We start from the raw sequence: 20,913 nt of genomic DNA on the forward strand, positions 1-20,913 counted from the left end.
GACAGACCTGCTTTTCGCCAAATTGTCAAAACAACAAGCCACATCATTTTCAGAGATCCCTTGTCTCGAGCTGCTCTCCAATAATCCCATATAAATGATTACAACAGCTACATTAGCTGCACATATTTTGCCAAACCCAGGTCTTGATAATTTAACCAAAAGAGGAACAAGATCATGATATCCAATAAAAAAAGTCCAGATATATTGTAAATGAAATCCAAAGGGCTTCCTTCACTTGGCATAACTGCACATATTAATGAATACAAATATGGGTGTCCTTTTGGAAGGTTTCAGAGACAGAGGAAGGAAGACTTCTTCACCAAAACTACTTAAATCCACAATTAATCCAATACAATATAGTCATGAAGTATGGGGACACTGACCAAAGACAACTGAAAATAGGTTAAACACCAAACAGAAATTCTGCAACTGAAATTTGTCAGAGTAACCTTAGAGTCCACAGAAACCAACAACTAATGTTGTACTACAAATGCACAAATTTCCACATTACGATCCAGAGCAATATAATTCTATAAATGCCATAGAGGTCATAAGGTTCATAAGGCTCAGATAATCTAATAGAAACGTACAAGTTGAACCAACAAAGAGATAGCAACGTATCTAATGGATCCCACTTTGGCTCTGATCAGATAAAACTGAGTTGCAGATTTCCTCAGCTTTTATCAACAAAACTAAGAAAGACATGACATACCACAACCTGGCAACTCACAGTCAGTTCTGACGACAAGACAAGATACAGACAGAGTGACTTGAATCGGAGACCAAATGACACATTAATTTCCTGGGAAGGAAGAGGAAACATTGGAAAGGAAAGCTGGTTATTAGAACTCCAGAGCAGTTCTCTGCCGTTCCTACCTTTTTGTTGAACTACTGGTTCAGCACGATGCTCTCACATCTTCATCCTGTCCCTGTCCATTTCACTTACACTCTTCTAATGAACCTGCAAAAACAGAATAGTTGTTGTGAGCTACAAAATGCCTAAGAACATAATTTGCTTCAGACTGTCATGCTTCAAAGATCTATATTTGCTGTGGGCAAAAGCCACAGCTGTAGCACAGCATGCATACAAAAGCAAAGACCAGCAAGACAAACCTTAAACAAAAATGTCCACTAGTTCAACTTCATTCTGTATATTCATTTGTACTACCTGTGGTATCCATGTAGTGATGTATGGTGTGTATATTTCTAAAAGCAGGATGTCAAAAGATCCACTTTAAGCAAATCATTTCCAAAATGTCTGCAAAATAAAATAAAAGCCAATGTCTCTTTGCATGAACTAATGTTCTAGATGAAAATATTTAAGAGAAAGATTTAAAAGATGATGAAATTACTTGACTCTCATCAGCGCTGACACATCACAGTGAATAAGAAGGCATGGATTTTGAGTTACACTAATGAAAGAAACTGCAAAGTAACACAGGTTTACAGGTGAAGTGAAGATCCAAGCCAACGTGGGTGCAATTGTTCTGTGATCGAATTCAATTGCTAATTTTGTAAAATGTCCACTATAGCTTCAATCCATGACATATCATGTCCACTATAGGCATGCTCAGTTCGACTTTGTAACTGAAGCTGTAACAAATTATTCAGTCTCTCGTTTGTGCTACAAAATAAATAGACATTGTTTTAAACAGACCTTGAACAGATGTTCTATTAATGACAGTAAACATGGTTTTATTCATCAGTCATGCATCTTTGACTTTTAGATAAAAGATCTCATTACATAGATACATCATTTCAAAATGACAATCCTATTACAGAAATGGCAACACTGCTCTGATAAAAGACTGTCCACTAGCCGTCATGATGGTTGCTCCCAAAAATGCAATCTTCTCGTCACAGAGAGGTCACTGACCTCTGAAAACGGATGTATTTGTCTTCATGAAGACAGAAGCAGCTGACAGTGGTGGTCACTTACATATGGATTTGTTCATGTGCTCTGATTTCACCACAGATTCATTCCACTTCAGTGCATGGTTTATTTATTTACCCTACATGTGACAGTGGATACATTTGTGGCAGAACTGAACAGTACATCCACCAATGACCTGCCCAGGTTCTGGTGCTTGGGAAATTTTCACCCATCAAGAATAGGGCGGTTGATGAGTTTTATCAGGAATAATTCATCACCTTCAAAAAAGAATAAATACTGTTCTTCTGTTGTACATGGGTCATCAATCCTACACTTAAATCTATCGCTCCCTCTCCCTGACATCTGATATCAACATAGAAAATTAGGTTTTTAGGCAAACTGACACAATCAGAAATAAAACACATTGCAGAGGGAATTCCCCCCTGCCCACCTATTTCTGAGTAAGAGTGTCATTGGGTTTAGTTACTGGCTGAACATGTCTGGGATGGCTGGAAAGGCTTTGATACTGTGGTCCCATTTATGAACAGAGCTTAAAAAAAGAAAAGGGAAAAAGCATAGGCTACTATATTAAAGATGCAGAGTACAACACATTTCACCAGCTAACTGGGAAGGTGCACCTCTTAGCAACACAGCGCATGAGATCAACTATGTCAGTCATCAGAAAAATACCTGGCAAATATTTTAATATACATTTCATTATTTGAGTAATTTTTCAAGGAATTTCACAGCCTCTAATCTCTTCACAGCCTCTGTTTGTTTACATGTTACTGAATCTATTTGATCAGATGCAAGAAAACATCTGAGATATATGGAGACATAATGGATTGTTTCTTGACATTTTATAGGCTAAACAATTTATCAAGTGGTTCCCACCACACCTCAGCTGTGAGAGGAGAAACATTTCTTCTATTTTCATTCAGGTTATATATTCTCACTGTCTCACCCTTTACAGCATGACACTTTTAAGATTTGACTTTTATTATTTTATTTCCATGGTTTTTACCAGTTCAGACATAAATATTTTATTTTCCATGTGTGTGCTGATCCAAAGACAGGAAAATTTAAAATCTAGTTGCTTCAGTATTACTCAACATGAAATAATACGAGACTCACAACTGTGAAATTACACTGAACTTGGTCATTAAAGGTTACATTTTCTCTGCTTACTTTTGTTTTATGTTAAACCACTCTTGCAACCTTGGAAATACAGCTACAGCAACATTTTCTGATGAAAACAGAATGAGAAAAATCTTGTGGAGAACTTGGTGGAAGATTTATTTCCCAGTGAGACAACAACACCCATAAGGTCGAGCAGTTTAATCAGTTTTTGAACATATTGTAGATGATATAGGAAGCTTTTTCTGAACAGAAGCTATAGTTTCTGACTTAGAGATTCTGTATGGTCATACAATGGTCATTACTTCATCTTTACGTCCACTGATCTGTCTGTGACATTATAGTTTTATTTTTAAATCCTTATATTTCATCCTAAATGTTGTTTTCAAAAAAAAATCTTACAGTAATACATGCCTACACGTTGTGGTTGTCTGAGAGGAGCCTTCTAAGTGGAGAATGGAAGTAAATCAGGACTTTTTTTCAGAAATAGCTTATTCAGAAATATTCTGAAGTAGCCACTATCCCAGACTCCAAACCTCAGCCCAGCTGAGAATTTGCAGCAGGACTTGGAAATTGCTTTTTACTCACAGTCTCCATCTAACTTGACAAAATCTGGCCAGTTTTAGAAGGAAGAATTGGGAGAAATGGTATTGTCAAATTTGTGCAACCCTGACAGACCTTTCGACACAGACATCAGGCTGTAATCAGTGTCAAACGTGCCTCCTCTGCATGTTTCCTTGAAAGGAGTGAATGCTCATGTTAATATAGTTTTCATGGTTGTATTCATTGCAATGAATATAAAATGCAGAAATTTGGATGCATTTTGACATAAAACGTTTTCCATGGGGCTCTGTGTGGCTTGAATAAAGTCAGTTTACTCATATAACCAGGTTTCCTTTGTTTCCTCTGACTTTGTTAAATGTAATCGACTATGTTTTTATTAGGTGTGAATAATGTTTATATGATGATCTTTGGTGTTAAGTCTAACTTAAACCAGTAAAAAAAAACAAAAAACAAGTCAACATCAAATAACTAAACTGCGGACGGATGTTTGCTTCCTTGCATTTAAAAATGTGTTAAGCGTACTCCCTATTCTGAGATTTATTTTGAAACGCAGCACCGGAAGTATAGTGTTTGTTTAATTCGCACAGCTTGGCACTTTGGATCAATCCAGGAGCGCTTCAGCTCCGGTCAGCCACAATTTAGATTAACATTGTAACTAAAACTGGCGCAGACAAAGACGAGTGTCGCCTCTTTTTCATTTACATTAAACTGGAGACGATTATTGTTATGTGTTATTTTTTCCTTAGATTCCATTCCTAATTACATTTTAGGACCGTGGTAGCCATGGAGAACACGGACTTAACAGGAAAGGATCCGGATGGAGAGCTTTTACGCATCGCACATTTTGGTGCGTCCATACAGATTACGGTGTAAAACACATCCTGAAAACTGCACAAAATATTAGAGAATAATTGCGCTCTGCGTGCGGACCCTATGATGAGGTACGGACTGGTGGTTCTTTCTGCTGGGTTTACAGGTTTGCTAAGTTTTAGCCTTCTCGCTGTGGCAATTGGGACTGATTACTGGTACATAATCGATGTGAATAAACCCAACTACACAGGTTCGGATGACCTGAGTTCACATTCTGGACTGTGGAGAATTAATGGAGGTAAGCTGTACCAATATAACTTAAACCTACATCATATGAGCTGTATTTTGTGCTAGTTTTATTCAGATTGTATTGCGTATAGCCTACTCAAGTATGGCGTGTGAGCTGTAATAAAATTGAATGTATCCCTCGTTTTTTTTCCCCATATTAACTTTTGTGTTGGCTCTCGCCAGGATGATTTTGAGAAGCCTTTGTCATGTGGCACTAACACTGCTGTGCGTAAAACTGCGCTGAAGGTTCAATAACGGGGTTTATTATTTTGAATACTGCAGCTATTTGTAATTCCAGGATCGGGTGTATTTTGACTTGTGCAAATAGCAGCTGCAGTAGTGGATCTACTGATCGTTTCTGATGTTGACAATAATTTAAAATCGCACTCCCGTGGGTGAGACGTCATGCTGTGGAGATATGGTTCTTACATTGTTCATTACTCACTGATCTCTGATGTTGCAGTGTTACCTCATTTATCCACGATAGAAGCTATTTACCGTGATTTTTTTCCCCCTCATCACCCCATTGTTGGGGCGGCTCTGCTTGCAGTGACCCCGATGCACTGAAGAGGATGAGATTCCAGGTGGTTTTAGCTTTGACAGATAAATGACACATGCGGCACCTTAATAATATTCATAACATTTCACTTCTCATTCACTGAGTGCAATCAACTAGAGGCTGCGCAAACATGATATATCCATCAATCCATCCATGCATTATTACCCTATATCCTGGAATATCAAGGGTCACGGGTGGGCTGGAGTCATAGAGCGAGAGGCTGTGTGCACCCTGGACAGATCGCTAATCTATAACAGGGTTGACACATGGGGACAGAAAAACAAATTCACCAATTAACCTAATCCCAAACTGCATGTTTTTGGAGAAACCCATGTGTGCATGGGGAGTACATGCAAACTAAACACAAAAATGCTCCAGGTTTTCGAACCACTAACCATCTTTTGTGAGGCGACAGTGCAAACCACCACATGCAAGGCCATGCCACCCTATATAATACATGCATTGTTTTCTTAGTAATAACTGTTTCAACTGTAAACCCTCACATATGTATCAGCCCCTACAGGCAGCTGCAGGAGTACATCTTCCTACACAATTGCATCTGCTTGTTGGCTTCACAGCTTCAGGTCCCAGACGTTGCTGGTGACTCTCACAGTTCACACTGTATATGCCAAGTAATGAGGTTTCTTCATCGTTCACCTCTGATACTGGCAAAAATGCACTAACAAGAATTCTTGGTGCAAATTTAACACATACAGGGATGAGGTAAAATATGGCATCATCTGGTTTTATAGATGAAACTCTGCAATGTCTTATTGCCTATTTCTAACAATACCATTACTCTAAGACAAAAAATTACATTGCTTCATATCAGGAGCAATTTTGCAAGAACCTCACAGCTCTGTCCACAACTCCTGTCTTGTATAACCTTTTCTCTTGACATTTTTCAGGCGCAAACATGAGTTCAGTCATCCCTTCGTTCACAGCAAATATGTCCAGCCTGTCGGAGGTGGAAAGGCACCTTCTAAGTGAGTGATTGTATCAGCTGACATTACTGCTCTAAAACAGTAGGTTTACTGGAAATAGCAATTCATAGGTCTAGGTGGCTACTGAAAAATATTCAAATAACAGTCCCAGTTTGAAGCTTTCATAATGAAAATCACTAATAAATTGCCCACTAGTAGAGACCATCTTAAAATTCTCCAAGCTGATTTTCATACATACAAACAGTGAAAATGAAAACTGATGGCTCCGTCTATGGCAGAAATAAATCTGAAAATTTCAGCTTCTTTTGCAAATTGGTTCATTCAGCAGTAATGCAAAATCCATCTGACTCATAGACCTGCAAAACCAAGGCATTGTCCTTTAAAATGTTTTATCATTTTGTGACTGTGGATTTGCATATGCAGGTTTGCACAGGGTGGTGGTCATCATGTTACCCCTCAGCCTGGTCCTGCTGGTGTTTGGCTGGATCTTTGGACTTGTGAGTTCGTTGGCCTGCAGTCCTAACTTACTGGCTGGATCAGCATCTTACTTTCTCCTCTGCAGTAAGTTCACAAAATTGTTATTGTTATATTGTTTTTGTTTTGTTTTTTTTTCCTGAGCCTCAAGCAGTGAGATGAGCTTTGCGATGTGTAGGCTGGTCCTGATCTAATCCTTAGGTGCATGAGGATGTACAGCACAAGGAAAAGTGTGTGGGCAGCACACTGTACACATGCAGGTCCATTCATGTGTTTTAATTAATCAATTTCAAATCAATTACATTAAATTTATTTGTATAGCACCAAATCCCAATAAAAAAATCCTCTCGCGGCAATTTACATTGAAAACCCAACAAAATCCACTAGTATTCCTAAGGCTACAAAAACTACAAAACCTTGAACCTTCAATTTCAGTTGCACTCACTTCTGACTAAAAGCAAATGCTAGAATCTAATTTTCTACATATTAAATTTATATTACAACATGCTCGTGGCCAATGGGAAAAAAAAGTGATTTTCGTTGTGTAACTATATTTTACAGAAGACTGGAGAAGATGGTTATGAGTTGAATCTGCAGCTACTTATTAACTTAACTTTATTAGGAAAATAAGCAAAAAAAGGTGTCATCTCTGTACAACACTTGTCTTTCTTCAGTCCATATGTTAGATTTTGTGAATAGACACTGCATGATTGACTCAAGGCATTCAGATAGAATTATTATAACACATAGTCATGCTGCTCTGATAGGGACTCCCACATGCTAAATCATAGTTTTGGTATAACACTGTTGTGCTACTGTGAATAAAATAAGTCAGTAGTAATGATTTACTCTGGATTTTCTTTGCATATTGCCATAAAATAAATCATAATTGCAAGCTGGCTCCCAATGAGTCTGAGCATGATTTTAGACACCGAACTACGAAATAGTCAGTGTGGAAAGGGGCATAATTGCGAGTATTGATCACAGCATGTGGACTGATTGCTGATTGCTGAAGAGCTTGATTAAAGTGTTCAGTCAGACGGTCTCTTTGAAGGGGTCTTTTTCTCATATCTGTTTCTGTCACTATAAAATATCAACAAGATCTATTTTCCTTTTTGTAGAAATTGAGTGCGATTAAAACGGCAACCCATTAGATAAACTGTGGCCTATTATATAGAGTGATTTCCTTATTATGCTTGACAGTCAAATCATAAACTATTGTCCTTATAAAATTTAATGATGCTCTTGAAATCATTCATACTTTCAGACCTGTTCATTACAGTAGAGCCCATTAAATTAGACTTGAATCTCTGAAGATAAAATTTTGTATAAATTGCTCTGATAACACTAAAGAGCAGATATGTCCTAGGCTTGGGAGACCTGATAGACTCAAATAGCTATATGGAAAAATAAACGCGATTTCAGTAGCAAAACAGTAGCAACACTGAAAGGTGCAGCTGGTGAGCAGCCACATTAAATACAATATCCATCAAAAAATGCATTTGAGGGGATCTAAACTCAACATTAATGACTTTAAATTTCAGTTCTGATCAGATCGAGGCTGAATGCATGAATCTGTCACAGAAGTGGAAGGTTTTATTATATCTTTTGCCATTTCTGCTGACATGCCCAGCCTTCCATGTCACAGAATGTCCTGTCCAGATTAAATATGTCACATATCAAAAGATAAAGTGCAAGCATTAAGCACACCCAATTGATATTGCATAAACAGAAACTTTGTAATGGATGTCAGTGACTGTTCTTGTGTTTTTCTTATCCATTGCATTAGGAATCTATTGGGAGCTTTATATGTGGCAAAACTAACTTTTCCATCTTAGATTTACTGCAATTCAACACTAAAAAAAAAAAAAAGCTGCTTCCAATCCATTAAAATGTAAAAAATGTAAAATTAGCATTGCTCTTTTAAGTGATCACAACTGCTCTTTATTAAATCAAGTGTGATATTCATACAAAAGCTCAAAGCTTATAAAAGGTGCATAGAAAAGACTCAGTACTCATTAAATTCTACAAATATATTCCCTCTATGAAAGGAAGGTCTGCAGAATTTGCTGTGACATCTTTAGCACTGACTATGAGATTTGCACTGTGTTCTTTCTTTTTTATTTTGGGGTAGCTACATGCAAATTATACTCACTACTTTATAGAGAAAGGGAAGCCCACAGTTGTGATTTTACATGGATAATAATAATTAACATAGGTTAATTGCAGCAGAAGATTGTTCTGTGTAGCGGTTCTGCCTTCTATTCTGCCACATTAAAGGTCACTTTGAATTGCAGTGGTGACTCCTCAGTATTTAAGGTGGTTCTGGTGTTGACATTCAATGATACACTATGCTTGTCAGCCAACTTCTGTGGTAATTGTTAGGTGAGACATTTCATCTGTTGTTAGTAACAGGAAAATAAAAAAACAGCACAGGGTTTCTTACTAATACCACAGGTCTCTCCTGTAAATTATCTGACTAAAATTGGCTTATGTAACAATTATGAGATGTTAATGGTAGAAAATATTTCCTACTTGCATTATTGTCTTAATGGCCTCATTATAAAAGCTAGTTATGGGTAAGTGTCTGCTTCTGTGCACCGACAGGTCTCTTTACCCTGGCCGGAGTCAGCATCTACATCAAATACTCAAACCAGGCCATGGAGGAGTTCCAGCGTATGTCACCAGAAAACCTCGCCTACGTGGACGTGTCATTTGGCTGGTCCTTAGTCACAGCCTGGCTTTCCTACAGTCTGGAGGTGGTCACTGGTCTGCTGCTCATGTTAGCAGCCAGAATAACTCAAATGAAAGGACATTATGACTCGGGTGTAGCCATTGCCATGTTATAGATATATGTATTCTGGTGTGCAAGTGAAACTAAAAACCCCCAAAGGTGGTATACAATTTCACTGCAGTTATTTATTGTGGGTATTGAAAATACACCCTAGAAGATTAGTGCAGTCCAAAAATCAGGTCAAAGGGCAAGACAACATACTAGCTTTATGTAACTGCAACAACTAACACACATAGTAGATTGTTCATTGTTTTCACTGTCTTATTGTAATGTCTGCAACTTTTCATCCTCAGAGTATCATTTTCTATATTGGCCCAGCAGAAATGCTAAAAAAATATCTCCACAACAACAGGAAAAAGGGCTAACCATTGACCAAGTAAGGCAGAATTTTTCTGACAGTATTCTGTTTTGATGTGTGAAAACACACCTGGTCCTGCAATAGAAAATCACCAGGCAATAGAGCCAGCTAGACTATAGTACACAACCAGAAGTGGTGTCGTTCCTAGTATTTCATAATAAAACAGCTGCTGTGCTCTTGCTCCATGTACCAGAGCAATTTGAAAAAAGCAGTTAGCATTTGGTCATTATAGAGGATAAGGCAATTTTGGCTGCTGAGTTTTGTGACATTTAGAGAAACATTTAAAATGTTACTTTATGCTACCTGCTTATAAACATATACTAATCATACTGGTAAGTGCATTAATTATGGAAACAGGGCTAAAGACAAGTTCACTCTTTCGCATCCTGTAACTTGTTTTCAGCAATGCAGAACACATGCATGTTCCCATTTTATAATATCTACTGGCTAGGTACTGTAATATTCTGTCTGTGCTGTTCAAAATGCAAATTCCCTCTCTGCATTCATGAAGTATAAAGAGTATAAAGTCAAAATACAACATGTAACACTTTGTAATGCTGTAAAATGTCGTGTTTTCGTTTCCGTCTCACAATTGTAAATCTTGCTTATGAAATCATAGCTGACCAGTTTCTTTATTGTCAGCTCTGACCGAAAAAGCAATGAAACATCAGTCCAGCTATAGAATAGTAGACGAGAAAAAGAGCACATTGGTCATACGCCTTCCAATGTCACTGACACAGCCTGACTGTGTATTCAAAATGTGCAAATACCCAGAAGATTTTTGTGACGTGAGATAATAAGATAATTAAAAAAAAAAACTATCATTAAGCTGTGCTCAATCTTATTTTACGTATTCTGTTTACGACACAACAGTACCTAGCCATCGTGCCTTGTACATTAAAGTGGGACTGCCTGCCTCTGAATGTAAATGAAGCCCACCAGGAGAAAGATGGCCCAGACAGAAAAGCAGACGTGTAAAGAATTGCAGCAGACTCAGCCTCAGAAGAATTCAACAGACTGTTACTCATATGCTGGAACACTATTATCTAGAATGGGTGGGCTACATTTATTCAAAATATATAAGGCCATTAAAACAGTAAGAAATTTACCACAAAAGTAGGTTTCTTATTTTCAGTGTATTACTTCCTTTAATGCTGATAATTTGCTGTAAAAGGTGGAAATGTGACAGTAAAAGAGTTAAGAAGACAATAGCAAGGCAATGCGAACAATGCAGCAAAGCACTGAAAAAAGACTTGGCAAATGATTTTTGTTGAAAATAAAAGTAAATTTAAAGGGGGAGATGCAGTTACATTAGTGAGAACAGTAGAGTGTACAAAAACCAGAGTCGTTACAAAGAGAACTCCTCAGGGCTCTCATTACACTTAGACCATCCTGCAGTGCTGGTGGTCTTTGGCATCCACAAACATCACTGACATCCAGTCTTTTCCACTAGTACTTTTTAATATAAATATGCACAAAGAATGTTTGTGTACTGTAATCCAAACAGTTTCAAGCCTCCATAAACAGTACAGTGTGTTGTTCTTATGACTAACGGTACTGTAGTAGAAGCAGTCATATAATTCCTAATTGTTACTCAAAGCACAAGTGAAAATACACCTGGGAGCGGTAAAGCAGGGTTGAAACAAAAGTCTTTTGAAGACACTACCACACAATGAGGGCTTGTGTAGCCACTAAGCAATTTTGATTATGATGGGAGATGACAAGTGCAGTGATAGGCCTTTTGTGTATTCACTGACAACTTGGTCACGTCAAAAGATCCACCGTACATGGCATCTCAGGATTGTTCCTGACAGTTTTGCAGGAGTTTTACTCGGAAACTACCAAGAAACTAAGCTGCTTGTCCAGGAGTCTTGGATTGCAGCTCATGAGCAATTACTGTAAATGATGTCAAATCAGGATGTGCCTTTGTAGCACTCCATTGAGACCGACTGAAACTGATGAGATTACCCTGATGATTTTGTCACTTGACAGTCAGGTAGAAAGAAAGAAAGATTAGTCATACATGAAAAAAGTAGGGCTGCAGGCCAAAATATGCAATACACTTTCAAATAATAATGTAATAAATAAATAAAATAGAATTAATGAATTAATAATATGGTATAGGAGGCTTATAGCAGACTCCTCCTCTTGCACAGGAACTCTACATAAAGGTGATTTGTAACATGATTTAATGTGCCTCAGCTGGTGAATCCAGTGAAACCATGAAACATTGTGTCTACTCAGCTGTTTGTTTGGCAGCTCCATGCCCAATAATCTACTCTCAGATGGTACAGAGAGCAGAGAGCTATAAACGAAGTCTTGCAGCCCTCCTTTTCTATATTAGACCTGCTGAAGGCCATTTAAACTTTAATAGAACATAATAATTCAATCCACTCTGGCAGAAGAACACCAAAGTTGGCCCTAAGCCATTACTCTTTGGTTTGCCCTTGTCCTTGACAGAGTGCTGTAATTTTGACATGGACAACCTCTAGGCTCTCAGTTTTAAGAATTTATTGAAGGGACACATCCTGTTTTCCTCAGAACTAATTTCCTTACTCAAAATTTCTCCTCAGGCAGCCACTTTTTAAAACTGCCAAACATATAGTCAATTGTTCCATTCAACAATCAATCCTCTTGTTTTGAGAAATGACCATACAGTTGCTGCTGTGAAAATTAGTCTGTCTTCTTGTATGTTTGCACATCCAATGATATCAAGCTTGGTCAAGTGTTTATCTTATATTTGTGTGATTGCTCAAACACAATGTAATTCACTTTTAGGTTATGACCGTGCTCAGCCTAACAAAAGACTGTGGGTAATAAACTATAGCCATTTATCCAGTAGACATTTGATGCCAGGGGGGTTTAACATATGACAGTTTCCTGGGAGCACATAGAGGTAACTGAACTATACTATATTCATATGACCACATTTTGGTCACTGTATTTGGTCAAATCTGAAAATGCTGCTGAGTCATAAATCATAAACTAAACAGGATCACCTTTCGATGTACTATAATGTGTTACACCTCGAGTCATTCCCTTCAGCATATTTCAGCATCATAGTGACTGAGCCAGTCACTTAAATGTTAAAGAACAATGAAAACATTGTTGCCTCAAGGGCGACAACCTTTCTTGCTGAATGTAAGACATCACCTCCCTCAGGAGGATTTTTCCCTATTGCAGAAATGCAGTGCGATACTGAGTTTTGGTTTTGGTTTTGTTTTGTTTTTTTTAAACAAAAAGTACAATCAAGAACAGCACAATGAAAATGGTTTAGCTAATTAGTGAAGGAGATTTTAAGATGAACTTGAGCTTTTCAATGAGAACTTCAAGTTTATTTCTCTTCAGCTTTGTATTTCATTCATTAGCCATTTAAGGATTTTGAAGTCACATTAATGCATTATTTTAGAAATTCTGTCTACAATTTGAACATAATAGATCACCCCTGATAGTACACGTCATTAAGAACCACTATTATAGCTGGGGAATAGGTCAAACTCACATAAAGTACTACCATAGGTTTTTGCAGGGAAAGAGTTTCTGAACCAAAATGTTATAGCCTACAGTTCTTACAAGCTCTCAGGCATATCACACAGTGGAAAATGGTTTAGTGGAAGAAGGAAATAAAGGGGCACTACTGTAAAACCATGGGTCTTGAAGCACATACATTAAAGTATACCATGCAGCCCTCAGATGTATGTCATATACCGTATATACATACTTGAAATTAAGATCGTGATCCGTGTGGCTGATTCTGCTCACTCCCTTATATTTTCACACCATCTCCTTTCAGTCTAACAAGGCTCCGTGATTAATTCTCTGACAATTTCATTTCCGTCTTCTGAATCCAACCATCTTTCTTCCCTGTTTTGGTGCTGCTTCACTCTTTGGGCTGTTTGGGCACTTCACCACATTCTAGTGTTGTCACTGAGGAGTGTGTTAGGCTGATGCCTTAAGATTGAATGGTCTAATAAACCGAGGAGAGCTCAATCCCTGAAGGAACTTGAATAAGATGCGCTCTCTCTTACCAGGGAACCACTTGAAAAGTTAATTAGACTTAGACCGGGATCATTCTAGATAAAAAATTTGTTTCTCCTGATGTTAATATAGGTTATTTAGATACGTGATAAAATGGAAGGAATAGGTCACATAAGGATAAATGCATAAATCATGCAACGCAGACATGAAGGCAGAGTGGAAATCCTAAAGAATGGGAGCTTGAGACCTATGACCTGGACTTGATCCTTGATTATCTTGACCCAAGTCACTCTCAGGTCTATATCAGGTCATCTCAACAGATGAATAAAAAATAAATAAAATTATATACATATATATATATATATACATATACACACACACATACACACTATCTCATTCGAGGGCATAATGAGTGTCAAATTTTGTAAGATGCAGATTACACTTAAGGTACTGTGATAAGAGAACACTGATTTAAAAGACCAAATGAGCACAGGTAAACAAAAGTGAACAGTAGGAAGACAAAGCTTACACAAGGCTGAGTGAGTGAGCACAAAGGCAAACTGACGCAAAACGGCAGACGGCAGGCGAGTAGTTTACTGACAATGGCTTCTGAACATAAAATGGCAGACAGCAGGTGAGTACCAGACTAACAATAATGACAAAGACTGGACTGGCCTAAGGGTAGTAGGAATGCTCTTCAGAAGAGCGCATAGATAAGGATTTCCTAGACAAATTACAGGGAACCTTCAAGCCTAAATAACCTACAAAGAGACAAGGGCTATTTGGAGGCAACATGCAGGTGCAAGCGGTTGTGTTAGTCCATGTTGCATGAGTGACAACTATGGAACAGACCAAGACAGAGTCAGAGACAGAAATTGTTTAAGTACTGAATAGGAAAGCAAACAAACCAGATGAACTGTTCTAGAAACAGTTCATGCAATTCAAGCAGTAACGTCCAGGAACGCAGAGTGCAAAAAACTAGTATCCTGTAAGGTACCTAGTGCTGGCTGGGTGAATGTACAAAATAAGGAAAATGAGCGTGTGAGTATGGGCGTGCTGGCTGGAGCAGGTAAAGTTTGGGCATGGAAGGGGGTTGTTAGAAAGGTGGCAGTGTACCAAAATAAGAGCCTTTAACAAACATATATTGCAACAAGCATGAACAAAAACAATGCTTTATTAGCACAGTTACAATTATCCTAGACAATAAATCATACAGGGGTGCAATTTATGTTGTATGTTTAACTACAATACTGTGCCAGGGCTTGTAGATACACTAACCACAGCCAGTGTTAGCCAAGTTAAAATATTGTAATGATCATCAGTCACGGACCTGAATGACTTCAATCTTTATTTAAAATTTGTTTGAAAAGTATTTATTATGCTCAGAAAACTTTAAAGCCAGCTGACAAAAGAAGTATAAAAATATATATTATCATCTCAGTCCTTTCAGCTGAGAGAAAACCCATTTAGAAAAGAGAACTAGAATAACGTCAGCATAAACATAATATTGGCAAAGTATTATTTCAGACAGGCAGATCAAAACAGCAGCAGAGAGAAAACAATGGATCACATATTCTGCTCTCTAAATAAATATTGTGGATAAAAACTGCACAGTGCTGCATTGGGCTACAACACAAGAGAAAGGAAACTGTGGAGAGGGCAGGGAGGCCACTGCACAAATGGCCTTATTTGATTCCACCTTTGCCACCCTTTCTCTTCTACTTTCTCTTTCTTACTGGATTTATTTCACTGGACAAGGACAAATTGCTCCTGTTACAGCTGAATGCATTCTTATCTCCATAGTGCAGCTTCCTTCCAAACTGCCAGCAAACAAAGTCCATGTGAGGTTAATAAGGTTAAATGAAGCTAACAAACAATGCAAAGAAGGCAAGAAGTAAATTGTCAGTGAATAACAGTCTTCATGTCCCATTCTGCCTGGAAATACGCAGCGCGGCTATAGCAGCTGTAATGGCATCATGCCTACCGAAGACGTGGCAACCTAATTAACCATGGTACACAGGGCCCCTAATTTGATTCAAAACACCACAGCTTCATGATGTTTTCTGCTTAAGACAAAATTATCATATTTTTCTTTAAGCCTATAGGGCCAGAAACTACTTTGTGTCTGTGTAGAATCCCTCGAAATAAACAACTGCAATCAGTGCAGCAAATAAACCAAAGCATAGTGCAAGGTGATGTTGTGGAAGAAAACCAGAAGTTCACAAAGCTAAGCAAATTTGAAAAAAAAAAAAAAAAAGCAAATTGTCTATTTAAGATTTTTGGCACAACAGGAATTTTGACAAAATGCTTCTTTTGTTAAATTTCACAGCTGAATCCACATAGACCACTTTCATGTTTTTTTTTCCCACTTGGGCAGATCAACATCCTGTAATCACAACAAGGACATTTCAACATTGTTTTTAAGTTGGAGGTCCCAACTAATTTCAAGCTCAGCAACTATTTTTCCATTACATACAATACATTACAACCCGAGTCTGAAGCTGAAGAGGATACCAGTGCTATGGAAAACATCCTGCATAGTGCCAGTGCCCAAGATGCCCATCCCATCTGGCCTCAACGACTTCAGACTGGTTGTACTGACGTCACATGTCACGAAGATCCAGGACAGACTCATCCTGACTCAACTCAGACCCCTGGTGGCCCCTGCCTTGGACCCTCCTCAGTTTGTGTATCAGCCTCATGTTGGTGTGGACAACACTGTCATCTACTTGCTGCAGCGTGCTCACTCTCACCTGGCTGGTGGTAGGGGCACTGTGAAGTTAATGTTCTTTGATTTCTCCAGTTCTGTTAGCACCATTCAACCCTTTTTGATGACTGAGAAGCTGCTCCGGATGGGTATCAGCTCCTCCACTGCCTCCTGGATTACTGACTATCTGTCTGACAGGCCCCAGTTTGTGCAGCATGGGGGTGCATGTCAGATACTGTGGATAATAATGTGGGGGCACCACAAGAGCCTGTCCTGTCTCCATTTCTGTTCACTATGTACACCACAGATTTCTAGTACAGATCTGGATCCTGCCACCTTCAGAAGTTCTCTGACGACTGTGCGGTGGTTGATTGTAATAGAGATGGACAGGAGTTGGAGTACAGGACACTGATTGGAGACTTTGTGAAATGGTCTCAGGCTAACCACCTGGTCCTGAACATTGACATGATGAAGGAGCTCATCATAGACTTTAGGAGGAGGAGGAAACCAGTAGAACCCATCACCATCCAGGGCCAGGAGGTGGAAGCAGTGGACCACTATAAGTACCTGGAGTCTACTTGAACAGCAGGCTTGACTGGAAGGACAACAGCAATGCTGTGTACAAGAAGGGCATGAGTAAACTTTACTTCCTGAGGAAACTCAGGTCCTTTAATGTGTGCAGCAAGATGCTGGACATTCTGTCTGTGGTTGCAAATGCCCTGTACTTTGCTGTGGTCTGTTGGGGGAGCAGCTGCAGTGAAAGGGACATCGGCCGGATTAACAAACTGATCCACAAGGCTGGACATGTTATTAGCAATGACATGTTTGATCCAGTCATGGACAATCCTTCACGCCAGCTTCACGTGACTGAAGAGGGGCACCGGAGATCATTCTACAACAGACTCATCCAGCTCTGCTGCCACAGTGAACAATATAGGACTTCATTCATGCTGTTCTCCATCCATCTGTACAACAACTCAGCCCTTTGCAACAGTTAACTCCATTTTATTCATGTTTGTTTTTGCACCTTATTCTCTAATCCTGTGTTAATGTCATGTATGTATGTATATATAGTTTTGTTTTCCTTGTAGATTTGTACATAAGCAAATCTATAATACCACATATAATATGGCATTATATTTATCTTATTTTGCTATTATTGTTTGGTGTGTTACTGAGATACTGTGACCAAGCAATTTCCTTTGTGGATTAATAAAGTCTAGTCTTAGTCTAAGTCTAAGTCTAAGTCCAATCCTCCTTTTTTTTGCTCTGCAGCAGCTCCTGAGGGAAATGCCCAAAACTATAGCAGCTAATTGCTCCTCCATGTTCATTCAACAATGCCAATCGATAACTTTGTCTCTCTACCCACAGTGGTGGCCATGTAGTGTGCAATGGGTTTACTGAAGATTTTTCACAGGAAACAGCTGCCTGGTGTGTCTTGAAACAACAGTGGTCGACAGTAGTGAGACTAAATCAAAACAAAATTAAAACTTGTGGAGCATAAAACCAAAACAATTGATCCTTAGATCCTTAAAGTGAAACTTCAGAGCTGGAGAGAAAATTCTCCATGGGTCTGCTACCACAAATGACTCCTTTAACATAGACATTTGACACAATTCTCACGTAAAAGTATTGATTAGAGCTGCTGTAAAAACAGCACATCTATAACCACCCTCACTGTAATTCAGTTAATCTCATTCTGTGTCTCTCAATCCTTCCTGGTGACAAATGACGATTACAGTAAAGATCAAAATGCGTGTTTCAATGAAAATAAATGCTTGTCACCCAAAATAACCTCAAAGTTACCTCTATACTTTTAAGGATAAACTTAAAACCTTCATTCTTGACAAAGCCTATAGTTAGAGCTGACTCAGGTGACCCTGAATCACCCATTAGTCATGCTGCTATAGGCCCAGACTGCATGAGGACTCAAACATATATACAAACATATATTAACAATGTAAAGATGAAATGAAGAAGTATGTTTAACATGGTGACATACCTATAATGGAGCAGAAAAGGGGGCCAATGAGGACACACACAGGGGACGACAGGCTCTATCTCCCAGACTCCTGTAGGTGACCAGACAGCATATCTCTGTCACATAAACCACCGCTAAACTTCATGTGTCGTCCGACTCACAGCTGCGATAAAACCTTGGACACATTTGGAGCAACTTGACATAATGTTTACAAATAGTGACGCATGACTTTCAAACGTATTGACTTAGACGAGAGACAGATTATCAACAATCGTCTAAACTGTAACAGTAACAAACAGCTTTTCCCGGGAACCCACTATTAACGTTACCTGTGCGTTTAAGGTGTGTCTCACTAATTGAAGCCCCCTTGCTACAACAGGTGACTAGGAACTGTTGTACAAAAAGTATGTTACACTCACTCCAGACTAAAATTAGCAACACTCAAAACAAACACTTTCACATAGCAATAAAAATAGTGCGTTTTGCGAATGTTTACCAAAATAAACATAATAAAGTTACGTCAGCCACATGGTTTGTTGATCATTAACCTGCACGGCTTTAAAGTACTCTATTTTAAATTTAGACATTTACATGTAAAAAAAAAACATGATAATTCCGCTGATAAATCAACATAATCATCATGTTATTTTTAGTATAGTATTTTTCCATTTATAAATATATGGAAATAATGTATCAATAGTCCATAAACAAACCCATTAACAAAAAAACATATGTCCTAATGGATTCTTTACGATAAGCAGGAGCTTACCCAAGCTTTATCACAAAGTCATTATGCATGCAGTGAGCCTGTAGGTGAGTAATTAATCACCAGGATGGACACATAATATCCCAGCCCTCCTCTGGACTCTGGGTGGTATAACATTATCCACTAGGTGTCAGTATTCTCCCATTCTGCGCAGACCTACCCACAGCTTGTTGCTGGCCACACAATGTTGTCTTTGTTCACCCCAGTGCACAACGACATCAATCTGTCACACGTTGGGGTCTAACACTGTACCTTATTATTTTATTTTATTTTATTTTTCACTTTTATTTATTGATAGTGTTTGCCTACATTAGAAAGCCACAGATTAAATTACAACTACAGTAATTTGGATCTATTCAACGCTGAGCATTTTTAAACTTATTTTCACATTAAAAAAAAGAAAATTCACACAGTATATTGCATGTAAGCTGTGACACTACAGTGGAATTTTACAGGAAATAACACGTGTGAGGAAAAGTTGTTTTGTTTGTTTTTTCTTGCTGTGTAAGTACACTCTGTACAGTATTGCTAAGGGATCTATTACAAACAATTGTCTGTTTTTGTCTGTGTGTCAGTCACGAAAATACTCGCTGCTGACATGAGGTGACACACAAGTGTCATGTAAGGAAATCCAGAAGCCACTAGTGCTTCCAGTAAGTCCAGACAGGGTGTTGGCACTGTTTTCTCCTATTCTATAGTCGTGGTTTGGGTAGGACATGCAGTGGCTGCAATATGCTGACAGCTTCTTCCAGTGAAATTTCTGGAAACTTTTCTTAGTTTTGGATAGGACTTCATTGTCCTAACAAAGACAACTTCCTCAAGTTCTGCATGTGCACTGACAGTATGTGCATTCAGAACAAAGTTACTGCCCCCAACTGGCCTAACAGATGGTGGAGACTTTAGAATTATCTACAATCTGATCTGAACCCTCTTTGTGCACATGGACTTCCTTGCATTTTTTTTTTATTATTATTTTCAAGTTTTTATTGGCTTGAACTCAAATGACCCTACAGCCATTTTGACTTCCTGCCTAAATGGAAGATTAAAAATGAAATGTGTTACTTTGGAACAGGGATCTATTGTAAAAGGTTCAAGTTTGTCCTGATCTCTGTCTGCAAAGGCTTTTAGCAGTAAAGCTGACTGGGGGCTTTCATGCGGACGATGTCAACGCCCATGTCTCATAGGAGGAAAACTCTTTTGTTTAGTGTTTGGAATGCCTTTTTTGGTCTATTCATCTCTTCATGTGGAGGCAGAACAAAGGCCCACATTATAGTTTGTTATAGTCTGTTTGCTGTGTGCGGGTGAACATCTCCCTCTCAAAGCTACTCTGAGTCATATACTTACATGGTAAACAAAGAAACAACCATGCAAAGTTTCCAAGAATAGAACTTGTTTCCATTTAGACACAATTAACATCTGTTGTCTACGTTAATGCCGAGTCCTAATTCTGGATCTAGCACCACTGGTTTGGCTTAGTTGAGATGTTTTTATTCTTTCCTGTAGACAAGGTAATGTTGCCAAAACAAACCAGGCCGTGGCATGGTCACTATGTGCCCTTTACCATCTTAATCCACTCGGCCTCTGCCCTCTGCTAGAAGGACAAGCTCCCTCCCACTGTGTTTCAACAAAGGAGCCCTGAACACCATGAACTTGGTTGTACAGCATGTCCCCCGGGGATGA

At 38.6% G+C, this 20,913-nt stretch overlaps 1 protein-coding gene across 1 annotated transcript; it reads left to right on the forward strand.

Moving 5' to 3' along the window:
- The first annotated feature begins 4,309 nt into the window (after nt 1-4,309).
- LOC113141235 (transmembrane protein 235) lies at nt 4,310-10,579 on the forward strand. The gene is made up of 5 exons (XM_026325519.1): nt 4,310-4,421; nt 4,551-4,682; nt 6,140-6,217; nt 6,599-6,736; nt 9,257-10,579. The coding sequence occupies exons 1-5, from the start codon at nt 4,358-4,360 to the stop codon at nt 9,496-9,498; spliced, it is 654 nt and encodes a 217-aa protein (XP_026181304.1). The 5' UTR covers nt 4,310-4,357; the 3' UTR covers nt 9,499-10,579.
- Nucleotides 10,580-20,913: the final 10,334 nt, after the last annotated feature.

The sequence above is a fragment of the Mastacembelus armatus genome, chromosome 8 (genome assembly GCF_900324485.2).
Source record: "Mastacembelus armatus chromosome 8, fMasArm1.2, whole genome shotgun sequence".
NCBI lineage: Eukaryota > Metazoa > Chordata > Actinopteri > Synbranchiformes > Mastacembelidae > Mastacembelus > Mastacembelus armatus.